Here is a 15,891-nt window from a genome sequence, read left to right as displayed (position 1 = left end):
ACAAGTCTCTCTAATGGCTGTTATAAATTGGTATTTATGGATGAGATGCCTGTTTTGTGGGTTTCTTGCAGTGTTAGCTCTTCTATCATTCTGCCCAATGCTTTTAATGATAGTTCTAAGACCCTAGCACCATGAGTGACTTTCTAAGTAGTGTTTATGTTCCTACCCCAGGGACTGTTATAGCATGTCATACCCTCACCCTTTCTTCTCTTCTCTCTTATCACCATGGAAACTGACTGTGACATCACAGATGTTGCATTATGTGATTACTCTGTGGGATAAGCTCCATTGCAAGAGTTTATGCAATGATAGCCCTTCAATTAATTGGCAACAGTCATGTTGCAGGGAGGAATTATGACAAGAAAGGAAACAGCAAATTGATTTTTCCTGAAGTCATGTTCAATTTAAAGCTTTCCTTTGGTGTGAAAGCCCATATTTCACTCTTCTGCTCAGACCTCACTAACTCCCCATTCCTCTTCATAACCTTTTACGTTTGGTTTAAATGGCTTTGTTTGTTTCTGTAGCTGCAGATCAAACAAACTAGCCCCAGGCAGTACATAGCTACTCTGGAAGACTAACAAAGAGTGTTGGGGGTAGCAGCAATAGAAAATCTGTGGTTCTGAATGCCTGAACAGTCTGCCTGGCTTTCTAAGGACCCTCTGGCCATGATGGTCATATTCTGTGTTATTAGTAAGGGTGTTCCCCCAAGAGGACTAGTATAGCATCTGGATTTCAGGCTCATTTCCTGATTCCTCATCTGGGTAGCACTTATACAACAAGGCTGGTTTTAGCTTCATTTGCTTGTAGTTGTATAGATTACTTCTGTGAGCACACTGAAGTCTTGATCTGGGAGTTTTTATGTCTAGGTTTCCTTGACTAATATTACAAAGCAAGAGACCCCCTCCACAAAAAAAGAAAACAAAACAAAACAGAAATGGCCGTGCTTCCATTGAAAGCCAGATTTTTTTTGTGTGTAATTCTCCAGCTAGGGGGGTGGCAGAGATTAGTGATGCTGCCCTCAGGAAGATCTGGATGGGGTCTATGCAGAAAGCTGTCAGTGGCAGATTGTGGCCTTGGATGTTTTACTGCCCAGTAGTTTTCTCTATTGATTGTCTAAAATCTGGTTAGAACTAAGAGGCTTCAAATTAAATGTGCTTGTTGAACAAGAATGAACAGTTAGTGATTTTTTTTAAAGAAAAACACACAAAAATAATTTCTCTAGTGGCTAAATTTCTCCCTGTCTTTCTTAAGTTTATCAATAAAATGCCATCTGGGGCAGCACTAGAACACTTTCTCAGAGTTGTCTATAAAACCCTGCTGGTGATTAAGAAAATGTGTGGAAGTGTGTTATGGTTGAAGAGTTTTATGTGTGTTTACAATGACCTTGCTATGACTTAGCAGGGACTCACTGGTGTTCCAAGAAAACTAGTATACAGAAAGACAGCACATATTTATTTTTGGTTATTCCCATCACAAATTGCCTTTTCTAGTTGTACTTTTTAGGTTTGGTTTCTATTGCTGTGATGAACCATCATGGCAATGGAAAGTTGGAGAGAAGAGGGTTTATTTTGCACAGAATTCCATTTCACTGAGGGCAGAAACTCAAACAGGGCAGGAACCTGGAGGTAGAAGGTGTGGCAGAGGCCATGGAGGTGTGCTGTTTACTAACTTTCCTCATCGTGTGTTCAGCCTGGTTTCTTATGGAAGAACTCAGGACCGCATGCTCAGGGAAGTCACCACCCACAATAGGCTGGACCTTCTCCCATCAATGCTGTACAGGCTTGCTTACAGCCTGATGTTATGGAGGCATTTTTTCAGTTGACGTTTCCTCCTCTCAGATGACTCTAGTTTGTGTCGGATTGTGACATAAAATTATCCCATTTAATAGTATAGCTGTCTTGGTTTTTATTTTTAGAAATACCAGGAAATTTATCTTCTGAAAATAAATTTGAATTTCAGGAGCCTAAAATCTCATATGTGTAAGCTATGCCATTGGTCAATCTTGAAGTACTGATGATTGATCAAAGTCTATACAATTTACTAAGTAGACAATAATTAGTTCAGGAAAGCAAGGCAATACTACCTTTCAACATGATCTATGAAACTTCATTTCTTTGTGAAGATATTTTTCTAGTATATTTTTCAATTAGTTATGCATGTCTTCTAAAATAGATATTAGTCAAAAAAGAATGTCCAAAAGTGCCCTTTTCCTCAAGCATTCAGAAGAATAACTGGCCTGAAAGATGATCAATAAAACATGGAGCCAGTGAGTCTTAGAATCCAATAAGTATATTTAAAATGTGTTCAGCCATATTTGACGAGCATAGGCTTTCCATGGTATATTGTCCAAGCTCCAAATTTCAGATTGATTCCCATACTGTCCATACTCGGCAGTCTACACGTCTCCTGTCTTCGTTACTTTTCCATTGCTATTATAAAAAACACCCTGCCTAAAGCACCTTCAAGAAGAAAGGAATTTTTCTCATTTACTGCCCCAGAGGGGTACAGAAATCATGGCAGGGAAGACATGCATTAGCCAAAGTAGACATGGTGGCAGGAGCAAGAGGCTGACATTTCACATGTTGTCTGCATTCCCGAAAATAGAGAGTGAACAGGCAGCTGGGCCAGGCCTTCAAGTCTCAAGGCCTGTCTCCAGTGACCACCCACTTCTTCCAGGGAGGATCTGCCTCCTAAAGGTTCCACAACATTCCAAACAGAGAATCAGCTGGCGACTGAGTGTTCAAACACATGAACATATATGGGATGTTTCCCACTTAAACCACATTACCCCACCAATTGATCACATTAGCCCAGTATGAAGAGCTAAATAAAGATGTGTAAAAGAAGATATTATGACACACAAATCTCAAATTCTTCCTTGTTTGAAATAACTTTATTTATATTTTATATTGTATACAATGCATTTTAATTTTATCCATGACCTTACTATCTCCCTCCAGCTCCCCCATTGCTCACCAATCTATCTCCCTGATAACTCTTATTATAATTCTACTTATTATTATTATTATTAACTCTTTAATAGTCTTCCAGTCAAATTTGTGCTGATCATGTGTGCATGGGTCTGCGACCATCCATATTGGAAAACCTGTCACCAGTCACATTCATAAAGAAACATGTTTCTCCACCTTTCTGCAGTCCACAGCTGCAATACCTCTTCATACCCATACCTGAATTGTAATGACTCCTACATCACAAAATTGTTTGAAGGGAGGAGTCTAAAAAAATGCACATAAATGGCAGCATGGTTCCATGGCAGAGTAAAATTCTTCACATGTGAATCTCTAGATCTGAATGCAACACACAAAATGAGTCAATCAATGTTTTAAAATACATAAAATGAGGGTTAGATGTATTGTGCTTTCTCCCCATCAGCCTCGTTCCAGAACCATGTCAGTCCCAAATGAACACACAGGAAGCTATATTAATTATAAAGCAGTTGGCCGTTTGCTATGGTTTCTTAATGGTTAGTTCTGACTTAATTATTAATCCATAATTTCTAATATATATTTATAAGGTCTTATCTCTTCCCAGGATCACATGGCAACTCTCTACTCTTGACTGTATTTCCTAGAATCCTCCTCAACTCCTAGTCCCACCTATCTTGCTTCTCTATAGGCCAACAGTGCTTTATTTATCAACCAGTAGGACAACATATACACAGAAGTACTTCCCCAATAAGTTATGAGAGATGGCTCAGGAGGGTTAACAGCATTTATTGCTTTTGCTGAGGACCTAGGTTTAAGTACCACATTTGATTGGTGATTTACAGCTATAAATCAGTTCCAAGGGATCTGATTCCCTCTTCTGAACTGTGCAGGAACTAGGAATGCATGTGGGGCACATATATAGATTAATTCAAAAGCACTTATATATAAAATAAATTAAGAGTATATAAAATGCTTAAAATGGTCATCAGGATATTATTTTTTGTTACATAGGTTTTTGAAATACTGAGAATTAAGTAGGCAAAGCAGATTTCTCCAGGAGACAACTTCTAAAGAGAGTGAAGGGATGATTGCTGACTCAATCCACCCCAACGCCACACAAGGGCCCTTTATGGTCTTACCATACCATTCTCCTGTTGTAATTTGGAGCACACACCACATTTTCTATCTCTTTCAGTCTGATTCAACCCTTAGGTTGTAATACTTATTGGCTGAGGGAGCTGAGGTCCAGACAGAGAGAGCCAGAGCAGTGGTTGATTAAAGGATGGCACAGCCCACTCCTTTCAACACCTACAAAACATTTCAGGAAGAATACTAAAAAACTAATTCTGGCAGGCTGCTCAGATACCGTCTTGTTCATCTCCTAATTTTACAGTTCAGGAAACAGAGCTGTAAGATGCTGAGGGACTAGCACAGGCTGGAAAAGCCACAGAGTGCCCAAGTAGTTCTTTCATTTTCCCAGGCCAGGCACTAGGTTGCAGCTTCTAGAATCTCATTTGACAGAACCCATTATCTGGCCCCTCCCAGGATTTAACCTATATCTCTGGTCTCATTTTTTTTTGTTATTTTAAGACAGAGTTTCTTTGTGTAACCCTGGATGTTCTGGAACTAGAACTGTGTACCAGGCTGGCCTCTAACTCACAGAGATTCTCCAGCCACTGCCTCTCAAATACTGGGATTAAAGGCATGCACCAACACCGTGTGGCCTGATCTCATCTTTTCTCACTACTTCTTGCCTCTATGATTATGAATAGATTTCTTCATGCTATCAGGGTTTTAAAATAGTAATAAACAACAACAACAGTAATAATAATAATACCGATAGTGTGTGCAGGTATACTATGGAGTGCATATGAATATTGGAGGATAATTTAGTGGAGTTCATTCTTTTCTTCTACCTTTTCCTGGATTCCAGAGACCTGACTCTGGATATCAGGTTTCATCCATAGATACTTTTGTAAGTGGCACTTTTTCTGGCAGGCATGTCTTTTCCCTTGAATTTTGCAGGGCTGGATCTTTTTCAACTTTCTGGCTTATCTGTTATTCATATGGCAATTCCTCTACTGGCTCTGTGTTAAAGTAGATCCTATGAGCTAATCTCATAGCATTTATTTGGCTATTTTATGACACCTGCTATTAGCTAATATTCTTAGATTATCTGTTGATTTTATGCCTCTCTGCTCTGTGAAATCAGCCCAGTAGGAGGAGAACTAAAAGCCTAGCACTGGACCTGAAACTATTAACAGAGAGAGAAAAGTGTTCACTGTGCATTTAATAATGCATGAAGAAACACATTCTATCCAGGTGTTGGGCTCACACTTGTAATTTCCGCACTTAGAAAGCATAGTGCTGTAAGTTCAAGTTCAGTTTCGTTTTCATAGTAAGTACTGGCCAGGTAGGGCCACTGTTTAAAAATAAAACAAACACACAAACCAAAAATATCAATAACAAAAACACAATTAAAGGCAATGCCCAAAATTTTGGTTGACAGAGTGGGCAGCTAATGACCAGTCTACAGGGTATTCATGGATAGAGAGACAAAAGAAAACACCCAATCCTCTGGGGAATCATGAACCCTGAAGAAGGTATAAGCATTACAAATCCCATGTCCCAGGCTTTGCTGTAAGTACTCTAGATACATATGCATTTCTTTGATCATCACAGCAGCCTGTTAGTTGAAGACAATTATTTTTTCCTTTTGGAAATGAAAGGTGAAGTCTCCTCTTCAAGGCTGTAAAACTGGTAATTGGCAAATCTGGGACTTAAACTTCTCTTGCCCCATTGTGTATCTTATCTCTCAGTGAATATGGTTATAGAGAGAAGAGATGTACTGGAGCTAGTTACCCGGTTTCTTCCTGAGTCCTCTTATGGCCCAGGTTATCTTATCTTTAGGGAACGGAACCAAATGGTGCTTCCCACCAGCTTGCAGTCATGTTTCCTATTGCAGTAATGATCCCACAAGGCAATACTGGTCTCCCCACTCACCTGTGGAGCTGCTTTCCTTTAAGCAGATCCAGAAGCTCACTGACATGCAAAAAGGTCCTTCACTCACTTTCCACCTGTCTCCAACTCCAGGTACCATATCTGTGAACAGCAGGCGCACGCCATTCACTGCCAGTGGTGAGAGTGAAATCTTGGACCTGGAGGGGGATATGTATCTTGGCGGGCTGCCAGAGAACCGAGCTGGCCTCATTCTCCCCACGGAACTCTGGACTGCCATGCTCAACTACGGCTATGTGGGCTGCATCCGAGACCTGTTCATTGATGGGCGCAGCAAGAACATCCGGCAGCTGGCGGAGATGCAAAATGCGGCAGGCGTCAAGTCCTCCTGTTCACGCATGAGCGCCAAGCAGTGTGACAGCTACCCCTGCAAGAACAACGCGGTGTGCAAGGACGGCTGGAACCGCTTCATCTGCGACTGCACAGGCACTGGCTACTGGGGAAGAACCTGTGAGAGAGGTGAGTGGCATTTCCGGGTCTGAGTGGAACGTTATATGGTCTAGGGACATCTTTGCTCACTCTGTGAGTTTCTGCTTCCCAACAACAGGGTTGGTTCCTGTGGTTTCCGGATCTCATCCTTTCTAGTGGTGCATGGTTAAATATGTTTCTCAGTTCGATGGTAGGAAGAGGGCTTTATAATAAATAATCCCATGGTCACAATACACATTAAATATTTTTTATGGATACTGAAAGTTCTAGAAGTACCCAACTGGTTTTTTTTTCTTTAGTCCTAAATTTATGCTTTCTTGGTAGTTCCTGCAGACTGACCCCTGGGTTGGTCTCCAAAAGCAGAATATTACACAAAATGTATCTATATCTTAATGGAGCTGCCTGTCTGTTAGGATTAAATAACTACTTAAAAATCATAGTGAGGTTTATTAGAGGATGACAATGACCTGGTTATGAGCATGATCTCTGTAGCCAGTTGGGGTGAGAATTTGGGCCCTCACATTCTCATATGAGCTTCACCAAAGCTATACCTCTGATGCTTGATTTACTCATTTGTAAAAGGTAGGCAACCAGGAACCGACTTCATCAGATGATGATGATGATGACTGAGTTAATGGGTTCCAGAAATATGGAGAGCATTTAGTAACTGCTAGTGATTTCTCTGTAGTTAGTTATTAAAATCAATGTCATCAAAAGGCGCAGAGGAGCAAAAAGAGACCAGCATACTGCAGGGTTTCACACAGTATCTCTGAAAAGAAACAGGATGAAGGAGTAGGTTTGAACACCAGCAGGCATTAGTTTGGCAAAATGGTGGTAGGAAGGAGTGTAATTTAAAACCGGGGGGCAGATGTGAAACCAGGACAGAGGTGGAAAGACGTTGGATGTTTTGTTTTCTTCCAAACAAAGCTGTAATACGGGTGCAGAGGTGAAATCTGGCCAGACAGTACGGGCAGAGTGCCATGGATTTCCTCTCCATGTACAACGTGAGCATGTTATGTTTGCACTCAACTCACAGTTTGTACAAAAAGGAAGAAGATGTGGGAGTTAGCAAAAGAAATATCAGCAAGACAAGGAGATTCATGTCTGAAAGCCGTGCCCAGGTGGTAGCTTGCTCTAATTTTATAGAGGGGCACAAAAAATCATGCTGGCTATTGATTATAATCACCCCCTTCCAATTTAATGCTTGAACTATTCCAAGGACCTCAGTTCTACAGTTTCTAGGCTAGGATATAGAATCTGTACTAGACATGCTTCCTATTCTAGGGGAGCTTATCATTCATTTGACTGAAGAGTGCAGACTGTTACAAAAGAAGCAGAATATATCAGCATGTATTCTGCTAGAGGCCAGAGGAGGAAGATATGGAGAGATACAGAATGACTGGAAGACATGTCTGCGTGGCATCATTGCTGAAGATCACCAGAAATCAAGGTCCTGGGATTGAAACTGTGATGATGGGAGAGAAACTGAACAGGGTTGGAGTGGCGTTAAGCAGTTGCTTTCAGAGAGTGCTTCTTGTGAGCTCCACAATGTTACTTCAAGAGAATAACAAGCCTTCCCAAGTCCCCCTGATTCTCTGTACCTTTCCTTTGAGGATACTGATACAAATAACTGATTATAAGCCAATCACCAATATGTACTAAAGGCTCTCAATGTTTCAGAAACCCATTTTTCAAAAGAACTGAATGTCTTCCCTACAATCATACCAAAACACGACACGGGACATTGGGGTGAAGGAGAAAAGGAGAGCTTTCTTGTAGATTTGGAATGTAAATTTAAATTCAAATCCACTGCATTTTCAAAGCAGCAACAACCATAATATGAGCTAAGAAGAGGAGGCAGCCATCTGGAATAGAAATAGGCCACATGGGGTTGCTATGTCTGTCAAGTGCCTGGACTCTTTCCAAATGTCTTTGTAGGGTAGCCTACCCTGGTGCTGGTTTGGAGCGATGGAAAGGTCATTTGACCTCTGGGATATAAGGACTGATTCGATATAAGCCAAGGTGTTGAAACTATTACACTGTATATAAAAGCAATGTAAAAACATAAGGCTACCTCAGACTTCTCACTTCTTCCTCTTGTAACTCACAGGCCTCGTGGAGTAGAGGCAGGAATCAGTGACCATAGCAGCTGTGCAAGGTGTTTATGAGCTCACCTATTCCAAAGGCAAATCAGTGGGAGATAGTCCAAAATTGGTCAAGTACAGTGAAGGTCACTGCATCTTTTACATTGTCACTTTTGACTAGTCATTAAAAGGCAGCTGATTGGGGATATATGAGGGACAATTATTCTTGGTACAGTGCAGCCAAGAGCCATCCATTTTGGCCAAATGAGAGGCAGCTTAGCAAATTTAAGACATTTGATCTATACATCTCTCAAGTCCCAGACGGTTCAGCTGATTGTTTTGTTCCCCCACTAATTGTTTTTTGCCCCTGTATTGTTCCTGACACCATGTTCAGAATGAATCATTGGAGTGTAAAAATTATGGGGCTTTACTGTTAGTGAATATAATAGAGCTTTCTAGGGACTTTGTTTTTCCCTCATGGAAACTGATTCCTCAGTGGAGACTTCTGAGTATTTTTTCTTCACTTTTTGTACATTTTTGAAGTCTATAGCCTTCTAGACATTGTGACCAATAAAAACAGCAAACAGGTATCTGAGCACAGCTCAGAGGACTAGTATGTGGTCATCTGAAAGAAGCAAACGGTCATAATGATGTGGGAGCCATCTTTGGAACCTAAAAGCAAAAGCTTGTAGTAGCTACTTTATTGTAATCAGGCAAATTGAAAATTGTGAAGATCACCTGTTCTTCTATGAAGTCCTATGATATCTTTTTAAACATTGGTTTATTTATGTGTATGTGTGTGTTTGAGAGAGTGTGGGGGTGGGGGTGGGGGTGGGAGGAACATAGAGGTCTGATGCAATCTTGTGGGGATTGATTCTCTCCTTTCCAAGTGGTTTCTGGGGATCAAACTTTAGCCATCAGTGCTTTTACCCAGTGATCCATTTAGCTGGTCCCTATAATGTCTTATAGTGGATAAAAACATCACTGTATCTGTCTTATTCTGTCCTGGAATTTTCCTATTTGGAAAGCTATGAATTATTGACCTTCATTATCATAAGGCAGTTTCCCTTTCATTGTGGTTAACCTGTGAGTTTGGTTGGTGAGTATTCTGGTAACACAAGTCTGAGAATTAAATGTGATAGTGGACCATCAAGCCAAATCTGAGTCCATTGCATTTTCTATGTTTGTTTTTTAAATAGCTTTGTTTAAATATATGTGGGGTTTGTTTGAATGAAAAGTCCATACTTATGTCATGAAAAATAAGCTATGGTACAGTGTTTGGAGGCAAAATGACCTTGTAATGAAAGACAAGAACTTTAGAGTCATAGGGCCTGGAATCCTGTGTTGTTTCTGTTATTCATTAGCAAGACAACACAGAGGCCCTTGTTCTACACCTCAGTTATTTGCCTATGAAATGAACATATTATACTTCCTGATTAAAGATTTTGCTTCTTCTTGAAATCTGCAGAACCAACCATGAAATCGAGGAATTGGAGTTTCACAGGATGGCTATGTGGAAACATGTCAGTCACATGATAATCTTAGAGATGAAAGCAGAACATCTCTAGGGACCCCAGGTCACTATGTCTGAGCTCCACTTCTCACCTCTTGGTTCTGAGTTTTCTGATTCAGAGTTTTCATTTTGTAAAAAATAAGAAGAGGCCGATTTCATATTGTTGTAATTTTTGTCCCCACAGTGGTCTGCTCTGTCCAGTCAGAAAATCACTTCGAATAAAACAGGCCGATCATGTATATGTACCTGTTAGAATGATCCCTCTAGAGGAGACATTTTGGAAACTTAAACTATCTCACTGAGATCCCAAGGTCAAGAGCTTAACAATAACAGGAATTTCTAGTTCTTAGGCTCAAAGGCTGCCCAAGTACATGAGTATATTTCAACATTTTCTCTTGAAGATTTTTTTTATCCTAAGAAGAGTAGGTCATGATAATGAGGAAGAACTTAATGCAGTATCTTCTATATCCGGTGCCCACCAGGACAATGTTTTTGCATAATCACAGGCCTTCTCCCTGTTCATATGAATTTTGTTCATATAGGGTAATGCTCATGGTAGACTAAAACAATTCCCAAGAAGGAAGATAGAGTTCAAATTTCAAGTGCTCCATAGAGGTGAAAAGTCAAAGCCTTCTGTCTAAATCAGGAGAATGGATTAGATTTTTGCAGCAAAAAGTGATACTAGCTTTTTGCATTGTTTAAATAAAATGCTCCTTTAATTTTAATACCCTCTTTACTTAAGGTGAAGGGAAGATACAACAAACGACAGAGGCCATTGTGGATCCTTTACAGTTGTAATCTTTTGTTACAATTCATACATAACAGTAGCAAAGCTACACTTATGAAGTAGCAATAAAATAATTTTATGGTTGGGGGGTCACTGAAACTTGAGGGTCATAGCATTAGGAAGATTAAAAATCATTACTATAAAATAATTAGGATACACATTAAATAATTTTTGGGAAATCAAGTACCAGGAAACATGGAAAACCACTCAAGGCTTTAACACAATTAACTAGCAATTCAATCAGTTAGGGCTAGTCCTTTCCCTGTTATAAGAGTTTGGCTATTCTTATGTACAGATATAATCAGGCTATGGGAATAATGTGTGTTCTTTTTTCCCCACTGAATATCATTGAAATCTCAGATTTATCTTTCTGTTATATATTTATATACACACGTGTGAATATTTATGTGCACACAAATATATAAATCACATAGATGCTTATACATATGTCAGTTGATACAATTGTATTGAGCCATTCATCTGAGTTCATTCTTCAATGTTTAGAGCAAGGAACCCTGACCACACAGCTGTTGTTATAGACTTTCAGTGACTTGAAACTGCTTCATAATTCTTTTTATGTTCCCTTATTTTGGCCATCCTGATGAGTGCTGAAATAAAACTTAGACTGTGCTCAAGGGATTTTAAGAGTATTAGTTTACAGAGTCATGAAATTAAGATAGACAGTTCATGCTTCTCCCAAGCCTCTGAAATTTTGGTATCTGTAATATGTATGTGTCCAAACCCAAGAATAAAGATATGAAGCTCTTAAATGGCTTGTTTCAAGAGAAGAGAATGTTATTAGCATCTGTCTCTCATCTTTACTGAGGGACTCCTCTTCAGTCAACTCTCTTGTTGGCCATATGCTCCTGGGTGGCAGTAACAACGGCAATACTAGCAATAGATTCTACCTGGAAAGGCAGAGGCACAGGTCACAGCAAGGCTGGAGTGTGTCATGTGAATGTCATACATATATCATATGGGAATCAGGAAGTCAGATAGCAATATGGTGAGTAGATTGCATTTGGGGTCATCTGTGATTCATTCTCATCTTGGCAGGTGGAGAATTAGTAGCCTGGAGAAGTTGATACTTCTTTATCTTGGAACTAAGTAGTAGTCAGAATTTATGGTTGCTTACTCCTGTTCCATTTCTTTTCACAACACACTAAGAAGCCTATCTCATCATGTATACAAAAATCTGGATTCCAAGATCAGTGAGGGAAAGAAACAGTGCATGGAGTATATTGATGTGCCCATAATCTCTAGCACTGTGTTATACACATATTCATGCTGTCTGGTTTTAAGTGTTAGATCACTTCGGGTCTCTGTTTCATGTCTCTGTCTGCACACTCCCCTTGGTGCCCTTACTCATTGCCACACACAGCATCACAAGTCATCCTTGTACCAGTGATACCAAAATTTGGATCTCTAGCCTAGGACTCTACATGGAAACCCAAAGTTTGACAACTGCAATCTGAGTCCTTCTTCCATACATCAAAGTTATTTTACTTTCTATTTCTCCCATCTCAGTAAATGGCATCACCACTCTTCTTGACATTTTTTGTTACATTTTTTCCAAGAACAAAATCCTGAGAATCATTGTGTAAAAGCATCTTGCAACATGACAGGGATAAGCACTGATATTTTCTTTGGACATATAGATAGCAAATAGAACATGAAAATGAACATCTCAAATCTGCTTTGTGGCATCTGTAAAATATTAAAGTAAATGACTAAAATCTCTGCACATTTGGCACATTCCTACCTTCAGTAACTTTAGATTCATTAGCATTGGGTCTATAAGACTTTAGGAAATGAAAGTTTGATGCCTGTTTCTGAACTCCAACATTGGCACAGGGACTCAATAAACAAGTATTCAGATTCTTTCTGCATCAAAATGTGGAATGTAGTCCTGAAGACACCTACTGGTAAAGGACATATTCCTGTGTCCTCCATGAGCCTACAATATAACGGGGGGGGATAGAGACATAATGGTTAAACTTTAATGATATCTAAAAAGTATGATAGTTCAAGGAGTAATCATAGGAATAGAAAAATATAGCAATTAGAAAGTAAGATGTGACAACATGGCATACCACTTTATTAACTGCTCTGGCCAGAATAACTAGTGTGGGAGCTACAGCAGCTGCAGACTCCAAGGTCAAATATAACTGTGATGGTTGCTTCCACTTGTCTCCATGTCCCTGAGGACAGGTTATGCAGTTTACCTGTGCTCCCTACCTCCTGGGACACCCAGATCCTTTCTTTAGATATATGACCTTGAGATAGTTATTTGGTTCCTCTGGCCTCTCTGTTCTATAAGAATAAAATGAGGCAATCAGTTTCATGCTCTCTTAGGGCCCTTCAACTCAGAAACTCTGATTCTCAAATGTCATCAGCTTGGCAGTGTCCCCTCTGTTCCCAAGCAGAGGGATAGAGGTGAATGAAGGGCAGAAGAGGACTGCAAGTGCTCTTGCAGTTTGCAGATCTCTCTTGGTCCGGATGCTGGCTCTAGTTATATGAACAGTGCAATGGAATTTTTGCTTTTCCAATGCATTCGTCCAAGAAATGAGTGTTTTTTTGTATGGGGTGAACTTCAGGTTTATAATACAAAATGTGTAATTGACAGATTAATAAATATAGACTGGACTTTCTTCAGAGAATTAAAAAGCTATCTTTATTCTGGCCGATTGCTTATGATCTTTGTATAGATAGTGACATGCATCCGAGAATGAGTATCCTACATAGTATACAGTTCATTGACACAGTCAGAACCCCAGTTTTTCTAATGCACAGTTGCTTATGTCATTTAATGAGTCTATGTTGACATTCAGCACACCCCACACACTTATTCTCTTTTGTCTCCTTCAGTTCTTCAAGTGTCCCTTCCCTATGACCAACATGTGCTCTCACAAAGATGTATCATGGTCCATGAATGAGCATGACCTACAGTTACTTCTCTTGGTTGGGGTCTGAGGGACTCTGATTCTAGTGCTCCTCTTATCCCAAATAAGAGGTTTGTACTATGTATTTTTGTTGTTCTGAAATTAGCATGTGTGGACACTGGATATCTTTTGTTCATTTTTTAAGTCTGCCATACTCTTGCACACAGCCAGAGAAATGTGAGGGTCAGCCAGACACTTGGTGCAGTGTGTGAAAACCGCTTATGCCCTCAGTAGCTACAGTGTCCTCAAAAGCAGGGGCATGATGGCCATTTACATCCCTGTTCAGTACCTTTGTTATTGTGTTTGCTAAAAGTGGCTTAACTGCCAGCAGACATCTGCCTATTATAGTACAATAAATCGAGATGCTGCTAAATTATGAGGAACAAGTGCTTCAGAACACAACACAAGGGGATCATTGCAAGCTTTTCTATCGTTGCTGGCTTCATGGTTCCTTTCACAGATAGACAAATCCTTCTTTTCTCCAGTTTGGATGAGAAAGAAAGTTAAGAGGCCTACTTTTTATTGAAAGGAATTATACATCTGCTCTATGTTGGGTCCTTAATATGCACTGGGCCATTTCACACATCCTTTCTGCAGATACATATTATTATTATTACCACTCTCTAGTTGAAGAAATTAAGGCCCAGTTCATTCCAAAATACTAAATATGTGCTATGTGCCAGATAGCATGCTTACTATGAGGTACCTTATGACTCCCTTCATAAATAGAACATAATGGCCTAGGGTCCAAGAAAGGTGGTATTCAAATTCAGAGAGAAATTCCATGGGAATCATCAAAGATGGTGTAACACTAGAGCTGAGGTTTGGTTGCAGAAGTGAGAAATCTATCTCCCAGGCATGGAAATATATTATTCCAAGAAGAAGGGGAAAATATACAAAAGGCTAGCAGATCCATGCACATGAGTTCATGTTGAGTTGCATTAAAAGATATAGATCTAACTAAGCTATGTAGAATAGAAGCTGTTTGGACATACACCTAATGGAGGTAGAAGGGGCAATGTCAATGAGACTTAGTCACTGATGCTCCTTTCTAGAAGTTGGCCAACAGTAGATGAAAATAAGGGCATGTCCATCAAAATCAATCATGTCTTATGGCTGAAGACGGGAAGATCTTGGTAGGAATGGGGAGGAAGAAGGCCACCATTAAGGGGGTGCTGCAAGGGGCTTCACTGCCATCTGCTTTGGTGCCGCTCTGTGCTTCAGTTTTCATACCTACACTGAGAATGGCTCTTTAATTGCCTTGCTGGGATGCTCTGTTGTACAACACAGTGTCCCCAATGTGGCCCCCTCTGAGTCAGAAATTCAGTGATTTGACAATGGGGAAAAATAAATTCTGGAGCCACTGGGACTTTCCTAGTTTTCCCCTGTTTCTACATCATATGTTATTAATTGTAGTTTAAAAGCAGGAAGAGGGAACCATGAGTATTTTTTCTTATATTTCAAATAGACATGTGTTAGGAATCTGGTATGGTATGGCATGCTTGGTGTAGCTTTGGCATGTACTTGGTGGGAAAATTAGTTACACCTTGTCCCTAGTCATCTTGTAGAACTATCTAGATTAAGATTAAGGTTAAACAGAAAGATGAATTCGTTAAAGATGGGAAGTTACAATTTTACTTTCTTCCCTTTCTGGCCTCTCCTTCACACTTTACAGCATTGATGGTAATTATAAGGACTGTATGTGCCTGTGTGCCTAAGTCATGTGTATAGTCGTCCCTTTCATGTCTGAGATAGTCCTCTACTTTATTGTATCATGGGTTCTATTTTAATCCAATGTGAAGTTAGAGGTGGGAAAGAATAGACATGCAATCTTCATGAATAAGCTACCTCAATTCCCAAACTTAAAACTGAGTTGGTCCAATGAAAACTCAACAGGGTAAAAATGATACCAAAATTATGTATTTTGCCAGTAGAACAAAGGTGAATATATCTAGCAACATCACTCCTACTCTCAGTTTAAATGAATAACTCTAGCCTCCAGATAGAAAGAAATTGAATGGCCCAAATAATAGAATAAAAGCTTCTTGGATCTACAATTTGGTTATCATAGAATTGAATGTTCTGAAGCAAGAGCATTATCTGAGACTATGCTGTGGAGATACATGTTTACATTCCCATGATTTAGTAAGCAGTAGATTGTGGTATTATA

At 39.8% G+C, this 15,891-nt stretch overlaps 1 protein-coding gene across 33 annotated transcripts in view; it reads left to right on the top strand.

The window, feature by feature from the left end:
• Window positions 1-15,891, top strand: part of Nrxn3 (neurexin 3) — a 1,553,154-nt gene that overhangs the window by 501,575 nt on the left and 1,035,688 nt on the right. For all 33 annotated transcript variants that reach the window (XM_040743341.1, XM_040743340.1, XM_040743342.1 and 30 more), the window contains one exon: window positions 6,042-6,425. In XM_040743341.1, the coding sequence (XP_040599275.1) occupies window positions 6,042-6,425 (384 nt within the window). The remainder of the gene's footprint in view (window positions 1-6,041; window positions 6,426-15,891) is intronic.

This window comes from Mesocricetus auratus, unplaced genomic scaffold (genome assembly GCF_017639785.1).
Source record: "Mesocricetus auratus isolate SY011 unplaced genomic scaffold, BCM_Maur_2.0 Super-Scaffold_15014, whole genome shotgun sequence".
Taxonomy (NCBI): Eukaryota; Metazoa; Chordata; class Mammalia; order Rodentia; family Cricetidae; genus Mesocricetus; species Mesocricetus auratus.
The sequence above is the reverse complement of the archived record's forward strand: the minus strand, read 5'-3'. Positions and strand labels throughout refer to the sequence as shown.